This window comes from Scleropages formosus, chromosome 14 (genome assembly GCF_900964775.1).
Source record: "Scleropages formosus chromosome 14, fSclFor1.1, whole genome shotgun sequence".
Taxonomy (NCBI): domain Eukaryota; kingdom Metazoa; phylum Chordata; class Actinopteri; order Osteoglossiformes; family Osteoglossidae; genus Scleropages; species Scleropages formosus.
Window position 1 is genome coordinate 9,748,762 of NC_041819.1, and position 19,180 is coordinate 9,767,941.

Sequence of the window (19,180 nt, forward strand, 5' to 3'; positions counted from 1 at the left end):
CGCAGGTGTGGTTGGGGCCGTCGGTCGGCAGGGGTCGCGCGGAGGCACACGCTTGTTGCACGCGCGGCCGAGGAAGTGAGTGCCGCACGCGGAAATGGGAGCAGGAAGCGCGTTCCTCCATCGCTGTCATGATGAGTGAGGGCTGACGGGCGATGGAGGAACGATCCTCGCTCCGTGTTAATGCTGTATCTGAACAGTAGCGTCGCGTGTCGACACCATGTTTCAGGTGTGGGGCTCGTGGCTGGGAAGCAGGGCGCCTGGATACAGAGAGGAGGAGGAGGAGGAGGCGGCGGCGGCGGAGGGAGCTGGAGACACTGAAGGAAGCGGCGTGAAGACAGAGGCGGGGAGCGCGCACGGATACACAGCGTACACTGCGCGCTTCGACGCCGCTCCTTGGACCCGCGCTCTGGGCGGTAGGACAGCAGTCTGGGCTCGTGCGGCTTGCGAAGTAGCAGCGTTGCCTCAGACAGTAACTCTGCATGGATTTGTGACGGATTGGTAGTTTGTGGAGTAAATAAACTGCCATTCCAGCTGCTCCTTCTTTATTTTATTATTTATTTATTCTTTCCTATTCATATATTTATTCCTCGTTCCTACATTATGTTCCTAATTTCTGCTTGCATATGCATATTCATCTCGGACAGTCGGGAAAACATTTCACTTGCACGTCCGTCGTACTTAGGTTGTGTATGTGACAGATAAAACTTGAACTTGCTTTTAAAGAGCTACCGCGGATATGTTTACCTTTTCTGCAGTCTGTTAACTAACTTTGAACGGCCTTTTGACAGTGACGACTCCACTTAACGGACACAGAGCGGAAGTCTGTTCGTAACTCGTTCTGTTCATAACTGAAAAGTGACCATTATTATCAGCTCACTAACAGACAGGTTTACCTTTGCAAAAACGTGCACAATGCATATATACATTATATAATTATATATGTGTATATATTATTTTTAATGATGTCTGGCTGCATTAAAAATAAAACTTTCTGAGACTAATGAAAGTAGAAATTAAATCATAAACATGGCAGTTGTTGACGACTTATGACATAAGCAAATGCAACATTGCTCATCCTGTGTTCACCGTCAAATTTCTGTGTTACCCAGATTAGAGAAGAAAATATGTAAAACAAATTAAGTGAAAAATGTTCAGATTTACTCCTTTTTAGCTAACACTTTTCTCCAAAGTGACTTACAATGTTAAGGTTACAAGTATTTACCCATTTATACAGCTGGGTAATTTTACTGGAGTAATTTAGGGTAAGTACCTTGCTTGAGGGTACTACAGCCAGAGGTGGGGATTAAACCTGCAAGCTTTGGATCTAAAGGCAGTAGCTGTAACCACTACACTACCAGCTGTCCCTTCAAAAACTCCGTTCCACTGTGTCAGTGTAATTCACTATCACACTAATTAGTATTTTTTTTAAGGAAAAAATAAACCTCTGTAAAACAATACTCGTTTTATGTGCTCATGTTGTGTGAATTGAATTATCATGTCTTCGTCTTTTGTTGTCTATTTACACTATTTAATTGAGACATTGTGTTGAATTAATAGTTTCAAATTAATTTTAATTTATAATTTTAAAGTTAATCACCACTATCTCTTTAGGTTACGTATATGATTTTGCAAGTAACGCTACAAAAAGGATAGTGGAGTCGGTCACAGAAACGGCACAGACCTTCAAGAAAAGTGTGGATACAGAGAATATCGATAATATTATTGATAAGGTAAAAATGCCACATTTTTACTGTCAATTTGTGGATAAAATCAGAATGAGTATTGACACATGATTTGGAATGTTTAAGCTTTTCATTTTTAAATCTTTTCTTCTCTTAATTTTGAATCATTCAATGCTGCTGAAAGTAACCAATATGCAGTATAACATTTTTTTTTTAAAAGGAAGTCTTTCTGAACAGTCAGTTTTCTGTGATCAAAATCATTTCCCCAGACAATTCTTGGAGATTTCCAGAAAGAACAGAAAAGATTTGTTGAGGAAAAGAAATCAAGAACAACAAGTGAGTGTATTATTATTATTAAAATTTACACCATACCATGAAATTATTCCAGTTTTGAGAGGGTCAAATTACCATTATTTTTCACAGGCAAAATAAAGAGTTGCTAGATAGAAAATGTCACCTAAAATAAAATACAAAAAAAGTAATTTTTTGCATGACATATTTTTTGCAAGAGAGGAAACACAGGGAAGCACTGGAAGTGTCTTACCTGTTTTTAAAGAACACACTTTTGCTGTTGTAACTTTTTAACATTTTTATTACGTTGTCCTTATATCAGCTTCTACCACAGCCTGAAAGATGTGCAGCAGCTGCACTACCCACAGAGTGTCTTGTTATATTGGATTAAATAATGCAGTACGGACAAATAGCTTTCTTTTTTAGTAATTGTATGGCCCACACTCTTTTTCCTTGTTTTTATGTTAATTCTTTATCCACCTGTTGTGGAAGTAGAATGGCATCATAAAAGCAAAAAATGCCATGGTACTCAATCAAAAGCCCATAGTATTAAAAAAGGCTGTGTGTTTTAATAAGCTGTTGTAGCAGATATTGTTGCATGGGACTTTTACTATGAGACTTGAAATCTCATCCTAGTATTAGGTGAAGTACACAATGGCAGTTACATATTTATATATATTAATTTAACACATCCTTTTCTCCAAAGCAACTTACAGTGTTAAGCTACTTACAATTATTTATCCATTTATACAGTTGGGTAATTTTACTGGAGCAATTTAGGGTAAGTACCTTGCTCAAGGACACTGCAGCTGGAGGTAAAACACAAATTCAACCTATTAGCCATGAACAGAAACAAATGACAAAATGAAACTCTTATAGAATTAAACTAGTAGAAACTGACTTGATATCTGTATGACTTCGATGTATAATGAGCTTTAACATCACCACAAGCCAATAATGATTTATTCATGTTTGTTTGCCTTGTATTTTCAGGTGCAGCAGTGCCACCATGGGTGGGAACTAATGATGAAGAGACCATTCAGCAACAGATTCTGGCTTTATCTGCTGTGAGTAGTGATGACAGTTTTCTTCAATATATTCTGATCATACACCTATCCCATTTCAGTAACCACATGTCCTGAGCAGGGTCGCAGTGGACTGGAGTATATCCTGGAAATATTGGGCTCAGGCGGAAGGGGGTATACCCCGGATGGTGTGTCAGTCCATCACAAGCATATTCTGACCACATTTGAGGGAATTAAATGACATATGGTGTTTTTTTTAACTAGCATGAAATCTTCTTTTAGAAATTCAAGTTGCTTTGTTATTTTAGGACAGAAGGAACTTCCTGCGGGACCCCCCTGCTGGAATTCCGTTCCACTTTGACCTTGACCAGATGTACCCTGTGGCACTGGTGATGCTGCAGGAGGATCAGCTGCTCAGGATGATGCGCTTTGATCTTGTTCCTAAGCAGTGAGTGTTCCTCTGAATTGCAGTTTGGCCATCACATTCTCGCTTTTGTATTCCTCTTACATACATACAACTTCCAGTTTACGTACTTTAAGACAAGGTGACATCATTTAAGTGCACAGAAAGAGCTCAGGAAAGAGAGCTCATTTGTTTAGTTATCTTTGTAATATTGCTTTGTGTGTTTGTTCTGTTTCAAAAAATCAGAAGAAACAGAAAAATAAGTGTTTGCCCTCTTTTCAGCTGTCCCATACTGGGACATTATTAATGGTGAACTAATTGGCTGTTAATTTCAGTGTGAAGGAAGATGTTTTCTGGAGGAATTATTTCTACCGCATCTCTCTGATCAAGCAGTCTGCTCAACTCAGTGAACTAGCCGCTCAGCAGGAAGCCACCAGAAGAGAGAAGGCAGGGAGAAAGGACACCAATTTGGATGGCATTGTCCTCACAGGTACCATGCGTCATTATGACCCGTGTCCAGTGTAAATAGTAATCAGGTCTGGCAGAAGAACGGGATATTTTGAGATGGAAGTGTTCTGCTTACATGTTGTTGACTTTCACAGTTGCAAATTAATCCCACTGAAAAATCATACAGTACCTGTGAAAAGTGTGAATTCACTTGTTGGAAACTAATTTTTTCACGGGGCATTTGGTTAAAAATGTCTGACATGTTTACATCACATGCTGGTTGACATGTCTACCCAGCTCTTCTGCATCAGTTCCCAGAGATGTACACTTGTGGGGTAGTGTTTGCTTTGACTCTTCTGCTGCTTTTGCCCCATACAAGTATTGTCCAGGCTGCACAGATGTACCAACACTTTCCCTCATTACTGTATATGTACCTCATGAAAAGGTCTATTCGAAAAACTCATGAAGTGTTAAATTGTTTGTACTGTTGCAAGAGCCATATATGAATGCGTAAAAAGTTCTCCTTTAAAACATTATGTAAATGTCCATTAATTCCAGATTTACAACTCATTGGTAGTTATTTGCTTAACATTATTATATTATGTATGGGGCAGATATTTCTAACTATATAGCTTTTTTTACCAAGGTTTAAAAGTTTTGAATAATTTCTACAATGCAGAAAACATTGGACTGAGAATACCTCCCATGACCACTCACAGCCAGAATGCCAGTGAGGTAAGGAAATACTATGTGTGCAGTAATATGTATAGTGAGAATGGCATAAGCACTAAACTGGATGAATGTATTTTACAGTCCCATGTCTCTGATCTGATTTTAGTTTGTAATATAGCTAGTTGAACAGTAAGTGTAGTGTAAGTTTGTTAACTACAAAGATTCCTGAAGTATATCATTAAGGTCTAAGAAAATGTTATACTGAAACAGAAAGAATTTTATATTATGGTCAGTGTAATAACCTGTCTATTTCATATTTGTTTCCAGCTTACATATTTATATGCAAAATTGTGCTGGTGATACTAATGACATTTCCCATTTTAAAAAAGTTTTTGGGGTTTTACTAGGCTGATTGGTTTTTCATATTATTGCAGTACTAAATGTACATATTTTTTTACTTGTGCCATTCACTATAAATGCTGTGAATGAAAAGGGAATATGTTGAGAGAATGCTGTAACTTGTTTCCTGAGGCTGGCATTGTTCGAATTATTGGAAATTTGTGAATAGTGGTACTAATGACAAGTCCTTTCTCTGACAGCTGGATGAGAGCATCTCAACTAGCCCTGGCATGTCTGAATTTGTGAGCGATACCTTTGACCTATGCAGCATCAATCAGGAGGACCTGCAGAAGGACATGGAGCAACTAGTCCTGGACAAGAAGGATACAGTAGCCTATATGAAGAGTTAGTACTCACCATTAAAAGTACTGCAGACACCAAGCCTGCTACTGGCAGTTCAAAAATATTAGTAAAAGATATTTTGCATATTAAAATTGTCTTTGAAGAAGGGGGTTTCAGTTATTTGTCAGTTTAAATTCAAAATGATTTTGAAATAGATGGCATTGAGCACAGCAGAGATGCAAGGCAGTGGAAATTTCCAGTTTACATTAGCAATAAAATTGGTTTACTGTGAAAAATATTTGTTTATCTCTACTGTAATATTGACAGCTTGGGTCCAACCCCCTCTCTCTATGAACAAGTAAATTAAAATAACATTTTAACACTGTCCAAAGTCTTCTACACCTCATATATTTCACTCTTTCATTTTCACTGTTTATTAGCTGTACCTTTAATGCCATGTTTCATACATTATCATAGATATGTTTAAAATTGCACTCACTTGCTCTTTATTTTCTGAGAAGGAGAAGTGTTTCTTCACGATTCTAACTTAAGCTATTTTTCAGCCTCCTTCGCTCAATTCATTCATCTGACATCTAGGCTACCATGACAACAATGACACATCACATAGACTGATCTTGAGCACAAAAGCTTGAGGCATGTTTCTGCTCTGAAGCCATCTAATGGATTAGTCCTGGATTAGTCCTGAAAATATTATAGGCCATTTAGTTTATACATTTACAAATTCAAATTGAGGTTCACTTAAACCAGTTATCTGAATGCATGAATGTGGAGTCTTAAGTCTGGATGCTTTTTATCTTCCAGGAGAGACTGCAGATTGGGAGAGAGAGCTGCAGCAGGAGCTGGACAAGTATGAAGTTGTGACTGACTTTCAAAGCACGGATGACAGCTGGGACAGAGAGATTGAGGAAATGCTGAAGGCAGACTGTTAGGCTGTCTGTGTTTGGATCCTCAACCTTAATTTCCCAAAACTGATGAAGAACTGAAGACAGTCATCAGCTATGGGATATCTGCAGTCAACCTGCCTTCTGTAAACATGCAGTGACATTTGGAGAGAGATTTTGATATACATGAAACCAAGTCTCACTTTTGAGATGAAAAAGTCAAGTGGACATTTCATGTATCAGTCTAAATGGCTTCTTGCCCTTATATACATAATGTAGTGGCTCATTCAGAATGCCATCCAGTGCTGTATGGATTATGCTGATATGCAAACAATGTGATGTGGTTTGTAAACTACAAGTAAACTATGATTAACAACAATCTTGGAGGCAGCAGGTAGTATTTCTGTCACCTTGTAGCCTGAGGATTCCTTGTTTTAATCCCACTTATGCTGTCCTACTCTTGATCAAGGCACTTACAAGGAATCAATGAAGAACACCTTGAAGTATGAGTGCGTAATTCATTGTAAATATTATCATTGTAACTGCTCTTGACAAATGTCATCTAAATAAAAGAAAATAACTACTTTTAATTTCACTTCTAAATAAAAGAAACCAATGACACTATATATCCAGTAAAAGAAAAAATTAGATGTATAAATTACACAATGTACAATACATACTAAATGCAAGGAAGTCATATTATTGCTTCATATGTCTACTGAAAATAGGTGGTTACAGTGTGCTTTGTGTTAGGTAGAGGATCTTACAAACATACCTGCAGATCTAACTTCTGTTAAAAAATGAAACCACGGGCAACAAGATCTGTCGTGGGCCCGGAGTCCCCATCTCTCATGCTTCCATCACAACATGGCGGGAGGCTCACGCTAGTCGCAGGGAGCACACAGGTAATCTGTGCAGTTGCGCGATCCGCCTCTTATGTATTGTGCCTGCTGTGTCTACTGCAGGACAGTCACAAACAGGCGGCAAGCTTTTGACATGGGCAAGTGTGTACAAAAAGCATGTGGGCTCTGGAACTCAAGCTGTGCAGTATACCATTGTGGGACCCTGTTGTTATTTGTCAGTTACACAGAAATGAGGACTAAACCAGTCATGCTTTAACCCCCTCCACACACATATACACAGTCACTCACCCATTCACACACTTTGGGCAGTTCAGCATCACCAATTCTCCTGGACTGCATGTCATGTCAAGGAGGGATTTTAAAGGTGCCCTCACTGTTTCCTTATGCATCAGTTTTGGAGGCAGATCACAGAGGCCACTGCATCATGTGGAGCAGAAATGTCAACGCCAAGGCTTTTGAAGAGTGACTTCTGCTGAAGTAGAGTACCTGAGGAACATCCTGTCTGTTGCTGCACTGAGGACCACAGTGAGAGGACCGCTGGACATGATAATCCACCAAATGGAGATGATCTTGAAAGTCACAACGACAAGAAAGAACTGGGCAACAATAATAATAACACATTGTAATAACATATTGGCAGCTGTGTTCCATTGTTATACATAGAATAGATTTGTATAACTTAGTTATATCTGGCGTCCCGTCCTGGGTGTATCCCCTTCCCCCTCTGGCCTTACGCCCTCTGTTGCCGGGTAGGCTCCGGTTCCCTGTGACCCCGTATGGGACAAGCAGTTCTGAAAATGTGTGTGTGTGTGTGTGTGTGTATTATATTTTATTATATTATATTATATTATAAATTAGTTATATTTGTATTTCATTTGAATCTCTTGAATCTCTTTAATTTATACCAAAATTACTGCAGCAACATGAGTTACTAGAGGAATAAAATTAGACCAGTGGAAAAGTGTCAACTTTTTCAGTATTTTTCTCATCTCATATTGGATTACATTCAGATGAGAAATAAATTTCTTGTCTCTGAAATTTGTATAGTGCACAAAGTTCTTGTACTTATGCAAGCTTTGAGCATGTTGGCCACCCCTGAGGAAAAACTGGATGTTCTCTGTAAGAAGTCTGCAGACATGCTGAGTATAAGATTAAGGTGCTACTGTATATATTTTCCATACAGTACTACAGACAGTACAGTTAGTGTCAAGGCTGAAATTGCCTTTTTGAGTTTGACACTTTCATGATACTAGATTTCACAGTTTGGGTATGATTTTTTATATGTGAAAACATATTGTTTGTTCTTGGCAGATGTTTTTCACAGCTTACAACAAGTTTTACTCAGTAGTTCCAATTGTACATCCGCTTGCCTGTTTTCTGGCAGCTGGAGGAGAGTCGCTACATGCCGAAGCAGGTGAAGAGAATGCAGAAGAAGCATTCACAAATAATCACGCTGAAGATCCACTTGCAAGGTGAACACAACAAAGCTGTCCTGGCCCACAGCAAGCTGGAGACCCTTTGCAGAGGGCTACAGCACCACAGTAAAACCCTTCAGGTTGAAGCACACATTGCTAAAATTGTTCTCATTTAGTTACCATTGTATGTTGTGCGAAGGGGGTGCGGTGGCGCAGTGGGTTGGACCGCAGTCCTGCTCTCGGGTGGGTCTGGGGTTCGAGTCCCGCTTGGGGTGCCTTGCGACGGACTGGCGTCCCGTCCTGGGTGTGTCCCCTCCCCCTCCAGCCTTGCGCCCTGTGTTGCCGGGTTAGGCTCCGGTTCCCCGTGACCCCGTATGGGACAAGCGGTTAGGGGGTGCGGTGGTGCAGTGGGTTGGCCCACAGTCCTGCTGTCCGGTGGGTCTGGGGTTCGAGTCCCACTTGGGGTGCCTTGTGACGGACTGGCGTCCCGTCCTGGGTGTGTCCCCTCCCCCTCCGGCCTTACGCCCTGTGTTGCCGGGTAGGCTCCGGTTCCCCGTGACCCCGTCTGGGACAAGCGGTTCTGAAAATGTGTGTGTGTGTATGTTGTACTTCCTGCATTAATTCCTGGCGCATAAAATAGGGTGTATGTTCCCTGTCTCATGTAGGAGAACACCTAGAGGTCTCACGAGTAAGATGAAAAGTGCAAGGAAGTCACCCTACATTTTTTAGATGATACTCAATGAATTAGAGATGCAAATGGACACATCTTGACACACCACAAAATATAGAAACTACAACAGGAGAAAGTGGAGCCGGCAGACAGGCTCTATCCGAATAATATGAGCCCAGGGAGGTGGACTCATATTGTAGATATGCTTTTCAGACAATGCCATGTATGGCCAGTGTACTAACCCTAACCCTAACGCTAAGAAATGTAATTTTTAGCCAAGTTCTGTCATTACTTTTTGTTGGTGTATATATTTACAGGTGTTTCAGCAAAACAGTTGGTGCCCTATTTGCGAATTTAATTTGGACGAAGAGTTGGTTTCTTACTCAAAGTTCATTAGATGAATATGGCATGTGAGCACGGCAGGGGCTTTTCATCAGTTCTATACTCTATAGCCAGCTATTTATGTAATATGAACCAGTGAAAACAATGGCACTGGACAAACTGAATCTTAGATGAAGAAGCTGGAGAAGGAAATGATGTTCTGGTGTACTAAATACAGCAATCGGGGCCTGCTGCAGATAGAACAGTTGGTGAGAACCGCTGATAGCTGTTACTATAATTCAGTGTTCACTTAATATGTGCTAATATTTTGAGATTCCATTTCATATAAGGTAGGCTGTGTGCAGATACAAGAACGTATTTAACATTTGTACTGTATAAATATGAATTCTACTTCTATAGTCAGCTCTGTTACCAACAATCCATTTCAGCAAGGATGCTGAATGATAAATATCAGTTCTTCTGCGATGTCATGTGCTTGATCCTCAGGTTATACAAGAAGTGTACCTCAGGAAAATTACACTGGATGGAAGACCTGGGGTCATGTTTCCTTTTAAGACATTGTAAAAATGTACTGGTATATTTTCAGTAAAGCATTTTGTAGAATTGTTTATCTGGTCATGTGTTTTAATGTGCGATTCATATGTTAATGAGAGAGAATGAAGAGGTCATCTGAAGAGGAATTCACATCTTAGTCTTAGTCTTAGATCCTCCCATGATGCTGGGCACATCGGGCAACGAAGTCTCTCCACCGCTTCCGTTCCCCTGCCAGCGCTTCAGCTTCGTTCCAGGATATGCCAGCAAACTTAAGATCGTTGATGAAGGTTCGGAGCCAGGTGGTGCGGGGACAGCCCCGGCCATGCCTGGCCTCCGGGGGGCACCAGTGCATTGCCACCCAGGGAATACGATGTCGTTGCATTTGTAGAATATGCCCTGCTAGCCTGAGTCGTCGTTGTGTGATTGTAACTTGAAGGCTGCTGGAATTTCCCCGGTGCAAGACTTCTTTGTTGGTGATGCGGTCGAGGTACCGGATCTTGAGAATCCGCCAGAGACATCGGTGGTGGAATGCGCTTATCCTGCGAACAGTGTTCACCGTTAGCTTCCACGTTTCGCATGCGTAGATTGTGGTCGGGACAACAATGGAGACGTATAGTCGTAACTTAATCTTGAGGGAGACTGAAGTTGACATCCAGATGTGCTGGAGACGATGGAACACAGCCGAAGTGTTCCCGAAGTGTTCCCATCGTGACAAATGATGCTCCCCAAGTAGCTGAATTTCTCCACTGTCTCCAGTCGTGTCGCATCAACGGTGATGTTGGCTGGCACGCCTACGGGTCCGGTCTTCACGAGCTTCGATTTTTCCAAGCTGATACGCAGGCCGATCTTACTGGCTTTGTGGCCGAATCTCTCGGTTGCGTTTTGGAGCTGGGTTTCGTCCTCGGCAAGCAGGGCCACGTCGTCGGCAAAATCTAGGTTTTTTCAAGCGATCTTGATCCATCCAAGGGATGCCTGCTCCAATGTACGCTGTTGCCTTCTTCATGACAAAGTCGAGGGCGACGAGAAAGAGGATCAGTGAAAGGATGCAGCCCTGGCGGACGCCGGTAGTGATCTCGAAAAAAGCTGTGTGCCCTGCGTCGGTCCTTACGCAGCATGAGGAGTTAAGATACAGATTCTTAAAGACGGTGACGAAGGCTTCTGGGACGCCATAGACCCGAAGAATCGCTCACAACGAGTCTTAATGGATACTATCGAATGCCTTTTAGAAGTCGATAAAGTTAATATAAATTGCATGGCGATATTCAACACATTGCTTGATGATATTTCGTAGGGTGAAGATCTGCCTGCAGCAGGAACGGCTATTACGGAAACCCGCCTGCTCTTCTCGCAGCCGTTGGTCGATGGCATGGCGCAGACAATGTAAAAGAACAGCGCAGAAAGCCTTCCCTGGAACCGAAAGGAGCGTGATGCCTCGCCAATTTGCGCAGTCGGTGACATTGCCTTTCTTGGGGAGCCGAACAATGACGCCTTTTCTCCAATCCTCGGGGACTTTCCCCTGGCGCCAGCAGATGTTGAATAGGCAGGTCAGCTGTACAGCCAGGGGCTGACCACCCGCTTTCAGGAGCTCTGGGTTGAACTCATCGAGTCCAGCCACCTTATTGTTCCGGAGCCCTTTGATGGTCATCTTCGTCTCTTCTGGAATTCACATAATTCATGTAAATTAATGAAAGGCGAGGAAGTTACCACAGAATTTTATGAAAAAAATGGGAAATGGAACTTTGCATGAAATTATCCTTCTTAAAAAGTGTATTATATAACATAACAATTTAAATACATATAGTCTGTGACTCGCCTAAACACTTCATAGACTGTGATCCAGGTAAACCTTGTCAAGGAAGGTCATCCACAGTTCAGCAGCTTTTGGAAACGCCAGTGGCCATGTGGTCAAGCTTTGTATTACACTGGACTTTACTATACACAGACAGGGCCGTGTGCCTCCATCACTGAACATACAGTATATAGCTGTCTCACTCAGTCTTAGATTACGATAACATTATACATAAGTAGACTGAGGTAAGTAAAAATATAGGCCAAAATAAAATGACAAGAAGCCAAGGCTAACAATATCTTTGTCCTCTTGAAAGACTATATGTGAGGGGAAATAAGATGTATTTATTGTAACTTCTTTATCCGCACTTTTGCACAGAAAGGGTGCACGGGATGCACGAAAAAGTTTTTTTTCACACATTTTTTAAAAAAGTTTTTTCGCTTAACCGTTTTCTTCCCTATTGCTTTAGCGAGCCTGAACGCGTGGACTGCGCATGCGCCATGACACGCTTGGCTCGAAAAGAATTATGTTCTGTTCGAAAAATTTCAATAAATTTCGCATCAGAGCTGTTATCTCTGCTGTTTATTTATATATGTCGGACGAAGGCTGCAAAACATAACAGAAATATTTTAATGATTTTACAGAATCCCAGTAAAAACATTAGCATTTAACATGCAATTTTACAGCTTTATTAATATAGCATATTATTAGTAATAGATTTTATTAATGCTTCCGTCATTCTTAGTTGTTTTTGTTAAATAACGCCAGAACTGCTCTATTGCTTTGGTACGACAAACTTCTGACGACATACGACACAAAATGGCGGCGCCGGCAGAGCCAGGGTCTGGGTCAGTTTTAAAGTACAAACTATTAAGAGAGTTAGTCGTCTAGTATGGATGTGTATAGATTCTATGTTTTTTTTCAAGGGAGTAGTGTTAGTGTATGTGTTCACAAACGCTGCAGGCGGAGTCACTAATTTGCAATACTAGGCAGTACAGCCGACGCGCGGCTAAGCTAATCGAGCGCTGCTGCAGCCTGCAGTGCTGTGTTTCTCATCATGTCCTCCGTGTGCAGCAGGAAGCAGCGGCGCGCGGCTCTCCAAAAGCAAAGGAGGAAGAAACGGCGGCAAGCGCTCGCAAGGCTCCGAGACGCGGGTAGGAGGCCACTGATTATTACTGATATTGAATTCAATATTATTAGCGCTTTGTTTGTGTTCGTGGCGTCTTGTCGCAACGGACTACGTAACGTCTTACATTTCCGTTCGTTCAGCAGCGTATCCTTACTGTATTAAATGAAGGTTTAGCGCCTTGATCAGGTATGAAACAGCAGGGCGGGATTCGAACCAGCATACTCCTCCACACTACAGAACAGCCTGCAGTGCCACCCACTGAGTCCCGCTGCCTTAGCCTGTTCTGCAGTGAAAATTTGGGGTTGTTAACGTGTCTCTATGTCAATATTTTGTAGAATTACAGGAAGAAAATGGAGAAGAGCACCAGTCGCAGGAAGAATGTGAGGAGGAGGAGGAGAGGAAAGCTGAAGAGGAGCGGTACGTGGGCTCCTGATTTTCAAGCACACCTCGGAAATGGATTCCTGCATATGCAGCCGAGCTGGTTTGCGTAAGGCTGGCAGCTGATGCGTTGGTGTGTCTTTCAGTCAGCGACTTCACTTGGAGTGGCTGGAGCGGGAGCGAGTGGCCCAGGAGGAGTTCCAGGTCAAAAAAGAGCGGGAAGAGGCAGCGAGGAGGAAGAAAGAGGAAGAGGAGGTGAGGAAATGCTGAGGGAGCGCTTGAGGACTCCTGGGGAAGGGCTGCTCTCCCTCATCGGTACCACGGAGGCCTTCGTTAGTTACAGTACCCTCGCCTCTCCTGGAGCGGTTCTCTTTACTGTTATGCTGTACGATCGTAATCAGCTGCACATGTTAACATCTGCTCATTTTTTTCTCATTTTTGCAGAAAAGAATAAAGGAGGAATGGGAGGCACGACAGAGGAAAGAGCAAGAAGAAAGGGAGCAGAAGCAGCAGGAGAAGAGAGAGAGAGAGGTGATCCATGCAGTAGGAGGATAGCCATAAGAAGCAACATATCCTCTTTGTTAGATCAATGATTTGTGTAACAAGCGGTCGTTCATTGTCTTCATTTAGATTGGTTTTGTATACTCTGTGTGTGTCTATAGAAAAAATTGATTTTGGTCTTAGTCAAAATTATACATATGAACTGGATGTTGGACACCATAGCCTGCTCTTTCTGGAATTGAATCCTACGTTTACAGCTGTTTTCAAACATTTAAAGCTTTTTGTTTATATTTTTTTCTAACTGCCCTAGTTTTAGTGTGCTTTCTCTGTTAGATGTTTGCTGTGTTGTTGCTTTCCTTAACTAAGATACACGCAAAGAGTGACAATCCTGCAGTTACCTGTTGCCACAGGAGAAGAATGTATCTTTTTTGTGGAGATCTTATGTGCTAAAGTGATCAGTCAACAATCTGAAAGCCAGAAAAAATTGGTTTTTGTTCTGAGTTTCGTTAAATTATTTGTTTAAACACCAGCGTCAAGTCAGGAAATATGTCTGCATGTTTGTGTCAATTTAATGTTTCCTTTGCATATGTGGAAAGAGGGGGTGCTCATCCTGCTCATGCTGTTTTGTCTACATAAAATGTGTTCTTAACTAACACTAACAGATATCAGCTGTCCAACTGCAGGTTTTTCACCAGTCCTGTGTTTACACCATTTATAGGAAGCTGTACAGAGAATGCTGGACCAAGCTGAGAGCCAGGTACCCATCATATATATAGTAATAGACAGAATTGTTTACAATTATAACCACTACACTGGCGGTTTTTAAATTCTTCCAGGCTGAAGTGTGGAAATAAATTACTTGATTTCTGTGTAATTTGCCTTTTACTTCTTTGATTAGTTAGAGAATGGTGAACCTTGGAAGAACCCTGAAGCCCCTGTTGACTATGGGACAGAGAAAGATAAGGCCAACTGTCCTTTCTTCCTGAAGACTGGAGCTTGTAGATTTGGAGAAAGGTTTGTTAATTTCATTTCCCTTTTTAAAATTATATTTCTTAATTATTCAAACAAAGTGGCCTTATTTGGTGCTTGTGAGGTAGTACATACCGCAACTACTGAAAATACTTTACAATAGATGTTGTATCCTCTGCAGAAGACAAGTATACATATGACAGCATTCATAGTTCTGATGGTTTTTATGACTATATGGAATTTAAACAGGAAATTCAAGAACAGATGTGTCGCTGCTGAAGCACAAGTGTCAGATCTCCTGGTCTAAAATGCTTTCTACCTCTTTCCCTTGACACACTCCGTTTTGGATCAGGTGCTCGCGTAAGCATGTTCACCCAACGTGCAGCACCACTTTGATGATCAGGGGGATGTTCATTACCTTTGGTATGGAGCAGAGCAGACGGGATGACTACGACACAGATGCCAGTTTAGAGTACAGCGAAGAAGAAATATATCAACAATTTTTGGACTTCTATGAGGATGTGCTTCCGGAATTCAGGACTGCAGGAAAGGTAGTGCAGTTCAAGGTAAGAGATTGAGGTGTTGGAAACCAATCATTGTTTAAGGGTGATGGAATTCATGGCACTGATGCACTGAAAATGAAGCTAAAAAACCTCATTGTTTTTCTTAGGTTAGCTGCAACTTTGAGCCACACTTGAGAGGAAATGTCTATGTTCAGTATGACACGTAAGTTGAACAAATCAATCAATGAAATGGAGAAAAAATGTTTTTCACAATTATTGTACAGTCTTCTCCTGCTTTACAAAGGTAGTTTTTCCTTGGAAAACCTTTCATAAGGTGAATTCTCTTAAACTGAAGACATTGCTACCATTAGTTTTAGTGGTTAAAAAAAAAAACTGCATTCCTGAGACCAGAAACATACCAGTTTATACTAAAATATCACCAAATGAGCAATTATAGTTAGTTTTAAAGTTTGATAAACTTAGGCAGGAATAAAAGATAAATTGGGCATTTATTTGTCCTGGAAGCCTCAGTTGTAGCATACATTTGACTGAGAGAGATACCCCTGGATTAATTGTTAGTCTGGTGGATGCTATACCAAAGGGGCAGTAGCTTCGATATGTCATGGAGTTGACCTCTTGCATATATGGATGCAGCATTTCATGCTTGAAAAATCCCTTGCAACATTATTTTAGGTGACTGTTGAAGCTTTTTCTCCTTTGTCTGTGCAGAATAAGACTGCTTGATACTGTTTTATATATTAAAGAACAGAAAGCAAGGAATGGTTTATTTTGGTTTTATGTGTAGTCTGTTTTGTTTTTATTGTGTACCAAGTTCTTGCTTAATTGTGTTGATGCTGATATGTCCTGTGCGTCATTCTGACATGTGTTTTTGTAGGAAGGAGCAGTGCAAGGAAGCCCTTTTGATGTTCAATGGACGTTGGTATGCTGGTAGACAGCTCCAGTGTGAATTCTCCCCGGTCACTAGGTGGAAAACAGCCATATGTGGTAGGCAGGCCAGAAGAGGCAAATGAAATATTTTGAAAATTGAGGATTTATTTGCTCTAGGTGTTTTCCCCTATTTTTTGTGTTTACTTCTCAACTGCAAATTTTGTCGCACTTTTTAGGATTGTTTGACAGGCGGAAGTGTCCCAAAGGGAAGCACTGCAACTTCCTGCATGTGTACAGAAACCCTGGCAATGAGTTCTGGGAGGCAGATCGCGACCTGAATACATCACCTGACCGAGGAGGAACTTTCATGGGTTGGAACTCTGAAAGGTACTCAGAACGCAGAGACCGATCCCGCAGGTTCTGCACCTACAGCCCTGACAAGTCGCAGCGACGACATGGGGAGAGGAGGAGCCGTAGCCGCGAGAGGAGGGTGAGGAGGAGTCGGAGCCATAGCCGTGAACGGAGAGAGAGGAAGGAGGAGAGGAGTTGGATCTGTAGCCACAAGAGGAAGCAAAGGAGCAGTCGGAGCCGTAGTCGCGAGAGGAGGGAGAGGAAAGAGGAGAGGAGTCGGGGCCATAGTCGGGAGAGGAGGAATCGGAGCCATAGCCGTGAAAGGAGGGAGAGGAAGGAGGAGAGGAGGAGTCGGAGCCTTAGTCGCGAGAAGAAGGACAGGAAAGAGGAGAAGAGGAGCCGCAGCAAGGACAGGAATCCCTCTTCAAGGGACAGGCTCAACAAGTGGTCTAGGAGTGGGGAAATGAAAAGAGATGGGAGCAGAAATGGAGAGATGAGCGAAGGAAGCAAGGAGTCAGCCAACACCAAAGATTCCTTAAGAAAAAGGAGCAAGAGAAGTGAGAGTAGAAGCTCAAAGGAGCCAGATACGTCCAAACCCAATGGCAATTCTTCCCCAAGACACCATAAACACTCCAAGAAGAGTAAGAAGAAGAAGAGCAAGAAAAAAAAGAAAAAGAGAAGCAAATCAGTCAGTGAGAGTTCAGCCGATTCAGGCAAAGAGTCTGGAAATGATTTGAAAAAACACGAGGAAGAGACTGTGGACATCCAGGATGCAGAGAACACAGGAAGCCCCCAGGAGAACAAACTAGCACAAACTACCAGCCCTCATGTTTGCCAGGAGAACATCAGCCCACTCAGCTCCCACCAAGATATACCCCATGAAGTTGACTGTCAGTTAGTTACAGCTGATAGAACAGTATCTGATAGGCCCTCATGGTGTCAGAGATGAGCCTTTAATTTTACTTTGTGTTCAGTCTACTTTCCAGTGCTTGGTTTTTAAATACCACTTCCTGTTGTTACTTTGTATCCCCTTTTGTTAAACATTGTCATACTAGCATAACATTATGTAAATAAATGTTTTAAGTAGTTTTATTTTCAATATGTGGTTTTTATCTGAATTATTCAAAATGTATTGTGACAAAGTCTTGATGCTACTGATTTGTTGAAATGTCTTTGCCTGGACCAAATTAATCTCTACGCTAGCAGCTTAAGTCTACAACTGGAACTGCGTTTTCACGGATGTCCAGTACTAACCTCTGTCCTGACACCATATCACAGCAGGCAGTGGACATAAAGGCAGAACAGCGAATGTCATTCAGATTTAGAAGGCACTTAATTTGCTTATGTTTTATAAACAGCCTTTAAAAACAGATTAATTCTAATTAAAGTGGTTGTCTTAATGCCCTAAAACATGTCTTTTTGCAGCTTCAGTATAATTATCCTCTATCAGACCCTGCCACTCGTTTCTCAAATCCCTAACCCTGGTTTCCAGTTTGGCAGGACAGCCTAAGTTCCCTTTAGCAGTCTGTGTGACGTTCACTTTAATCTGCGGGTGAGCAAACACTCATAAATAAAAGATGAGGAGGAGAGGGTGCAAAGCTTAGGCTTTAAGTGCCCAAAGGCTAAGTATTGCTTGTATCAAACATGCAACTCATAAATGCAAAATTTTCATCAAGTATTAAGTCATTATTTTGTAATGCATCCTCTGGTAATGCACTGAAGATTTAAGAAAACATTTGGTTTAATTCCTCCCACAGAGGCTCTATATTTATTCATTCAGCTGATGTTTTTCCAAAGCAACTTACAGTCTTAAGGTACTTAAGAGTTATTTAGCTGTTAATACAGCTGGCTAATTTTACTGGAACAATTTAGGGTATCTTGCTCAAGGGTACTACAGTTGGAGGTGAGGTTCAAACCTGCAACCTTTGGCTCCAAAGGAAGCTGCCCCTGATTCAGATCACATTAGATTCAGGTCTAAGATGTGAATTCCAAAACACAAAATTTTAGATTTTTTTTCATGCATAACTCAACAGCCATCACAGACCTTTTTATGACCAATATCATACAACTGAAGTAGTAGTATAATGAGCTAACATTCCCTCATACATTTTTGATCATGTCAATATTCTGCTGGAGCATCTGTGAAGGAAATGTTTTTTTTCATACTGAAAGCCTTGATTCAGTCTTGCTATAATCATATTATTTTAATTCTCCTTGGATGAGGCATCCACTAAAGAATAATCCTAGTTTTGGCTAAATTCATCAATCTTATGGTGGCTGAATCATGCCAGTATTCCTAACTATGCTGAAAAAAGCTGGATGAAACCCCTGAGCAGAGAGGACAATGTACTGTCTCGCTGTTCCCAGTAGAATGTGCTGACGGTAAATTTATCGAGCCTGCTGAATCTCATTCACAGCTGGAGCACGGAGGGAACAAGTCTCAGTCCTGATAAGGATGAGGAAATACATGTGACCTTGGTGTCTGTAGCTTCAGGAGAACTGATAATCACACGTAATCTACAAAAGCCATCATGTTTCCAGTGAAATATGGAGTCTCCCTACTGCGCTGCCAGAAGTGTCTCGTCCAAACAGGCCATAAGCAGCAATTACATTACAATGGATTTCTTGTAAAATCATCAACTCTTTCAGGTCGGTATTCCGTTGGCAATCCGTGCTATCTGTAAGTAGAACAGAGCAAGCTCAACAAAGGCACACCTTTGTCACGTAAATAGCGATTCACCTGCA

General features: G+C 41.6%; 2 protein-coding genes across 5 annotated transcripts; both read left to right on the forward strand.

Moving 5' to 3' along the window:
* The first annotated feature begins 77 nt into the window (after positions 1-77).
* Positions 78-6,688, forward strand: LOC108920574 (synapse-associated protein 1-like). 2 transcript variants are annotated; one of them, XM_018729431.1, is made up of 9 exons: positions 78-413; positions 1,612-1,730; positions 1,952-2,018; positions 2,967-3,040; positions 3,307-3,446; positions 3,737-3,891; positions 4,495-4,583; positions 5,120-5,264; positions 6,024-6,688. In XM_018729431.1, exons 1-9 carry the CDS (start codon positions 218-220, stop codon positions 6,149-6,151), a joined length of 1,113 nt encoding a protein of 370 aa, XP_018584947.1. In that variant the 5' UTR covers positions 78-217; the 3' UTR covers positions 6,152-6,688. The 2 variants fall into 2 exon arrangements, with proteins under 2 accessions (XP_018584947.1, XP_018584948.1); XM_018729432.1 differs by having other exon boundaries at positions 84-413; positions 4,528-4,583.
* A 5,847-nt stretch (positions 6,689-12,535) lies between these two features.
* Positions 12,536-17,834, forward strand: zrsr2 (zinc finger (CCCH type), RNA-binding motif and serine/arginine rich 2). Of its 3 annotated transcripts, none has more exons than XM_018729185.2 (11): positions 12,536-12,564; positions 12,791-12,870; positions 13,181-13,262; positions 13,370-13,478; positions 13,668-13,754; positions 14,443-14,481; positions 14,623-14,738; positions 15,046-15,259; positions 15,364-15,419; positions 16,092-16,201; positions 16,321-17,834. In XM_018729185.2, the coding sequence occupies exons 1-11, from the start codon at positions 12,536-12,538 to the stop codon at positions 17,382-17,384; spliced, it is 1,986 nt and encodes a 661-aa protein (XP_018584701.2). In that variant the 3' UTR covers positions 17,385-17,834. The 3 variants fall into 3 exon arrangements, with proteins under 3 accessions (XP_018584701.2, XP_018584703.2, XP_018584704.2); XM_018729187.2 differs by having other exon boundaries at positions 12,794-12,870; XM_018729188.2 differs by having other exon boundaries at positions 12,536-12,558; positions 12,794-12,870.
* The last annotated feature ends 1,346 nt before the right edge of the window (positions 17,835-19,180 follow it).

What these genes read in the sequence shown, in the direction of transcription:
- LOC108920574 (XM_018729431.1), top strand. Translation starts at nt 218, where the DNA reads ATGTTTCAGGTGTGGGGCTCGTGGCTGGGAAGCAGGGCGCCTGGATAC. An exon ending in AAAGAAATCAAGAACAACAA is followed by an intron (nt 2,019 to 2,966) that starts GTGAGTGTATTA and finishes TTGTATTTTCAG; the next exon opens with GTGCAGCAGTGCCACCATGG. An exon ending in AGATTCTGGCTTTATCTGCT is followed by an intron (nt 3,041 to 3,306) that starts GTGAGTAGTGAT and finishes TTGTTATTTTAG; the next exon opens with GACAGAAGGAACTTCCTGCG.
- zrsr2 (XM_018729185.2), top strand. Translation starts at nt 12,536, where the DNA reads ATGGCGGCGCCGGCAGAGCCAGGGTCTGG. An exon ending in GAAAGGTAGTGCAGTTCAAG is followed by an intron (nt 15,260 to 15,363) that starts GTAAGAGATTGA and finishes TGTTTTTCTTAG; the next exon opens with GTTAGCTGCAACTTTGAGCC. An exon ending in GTCTATGTTCAGTATGACAC is followed by an intron (nt 15,420 to 16,091) that starts GTAAGTTGAACA and finishes GTGTTTTTGTAG; the next exon opens with GAAGGAGCAGTGCAAGGAAG.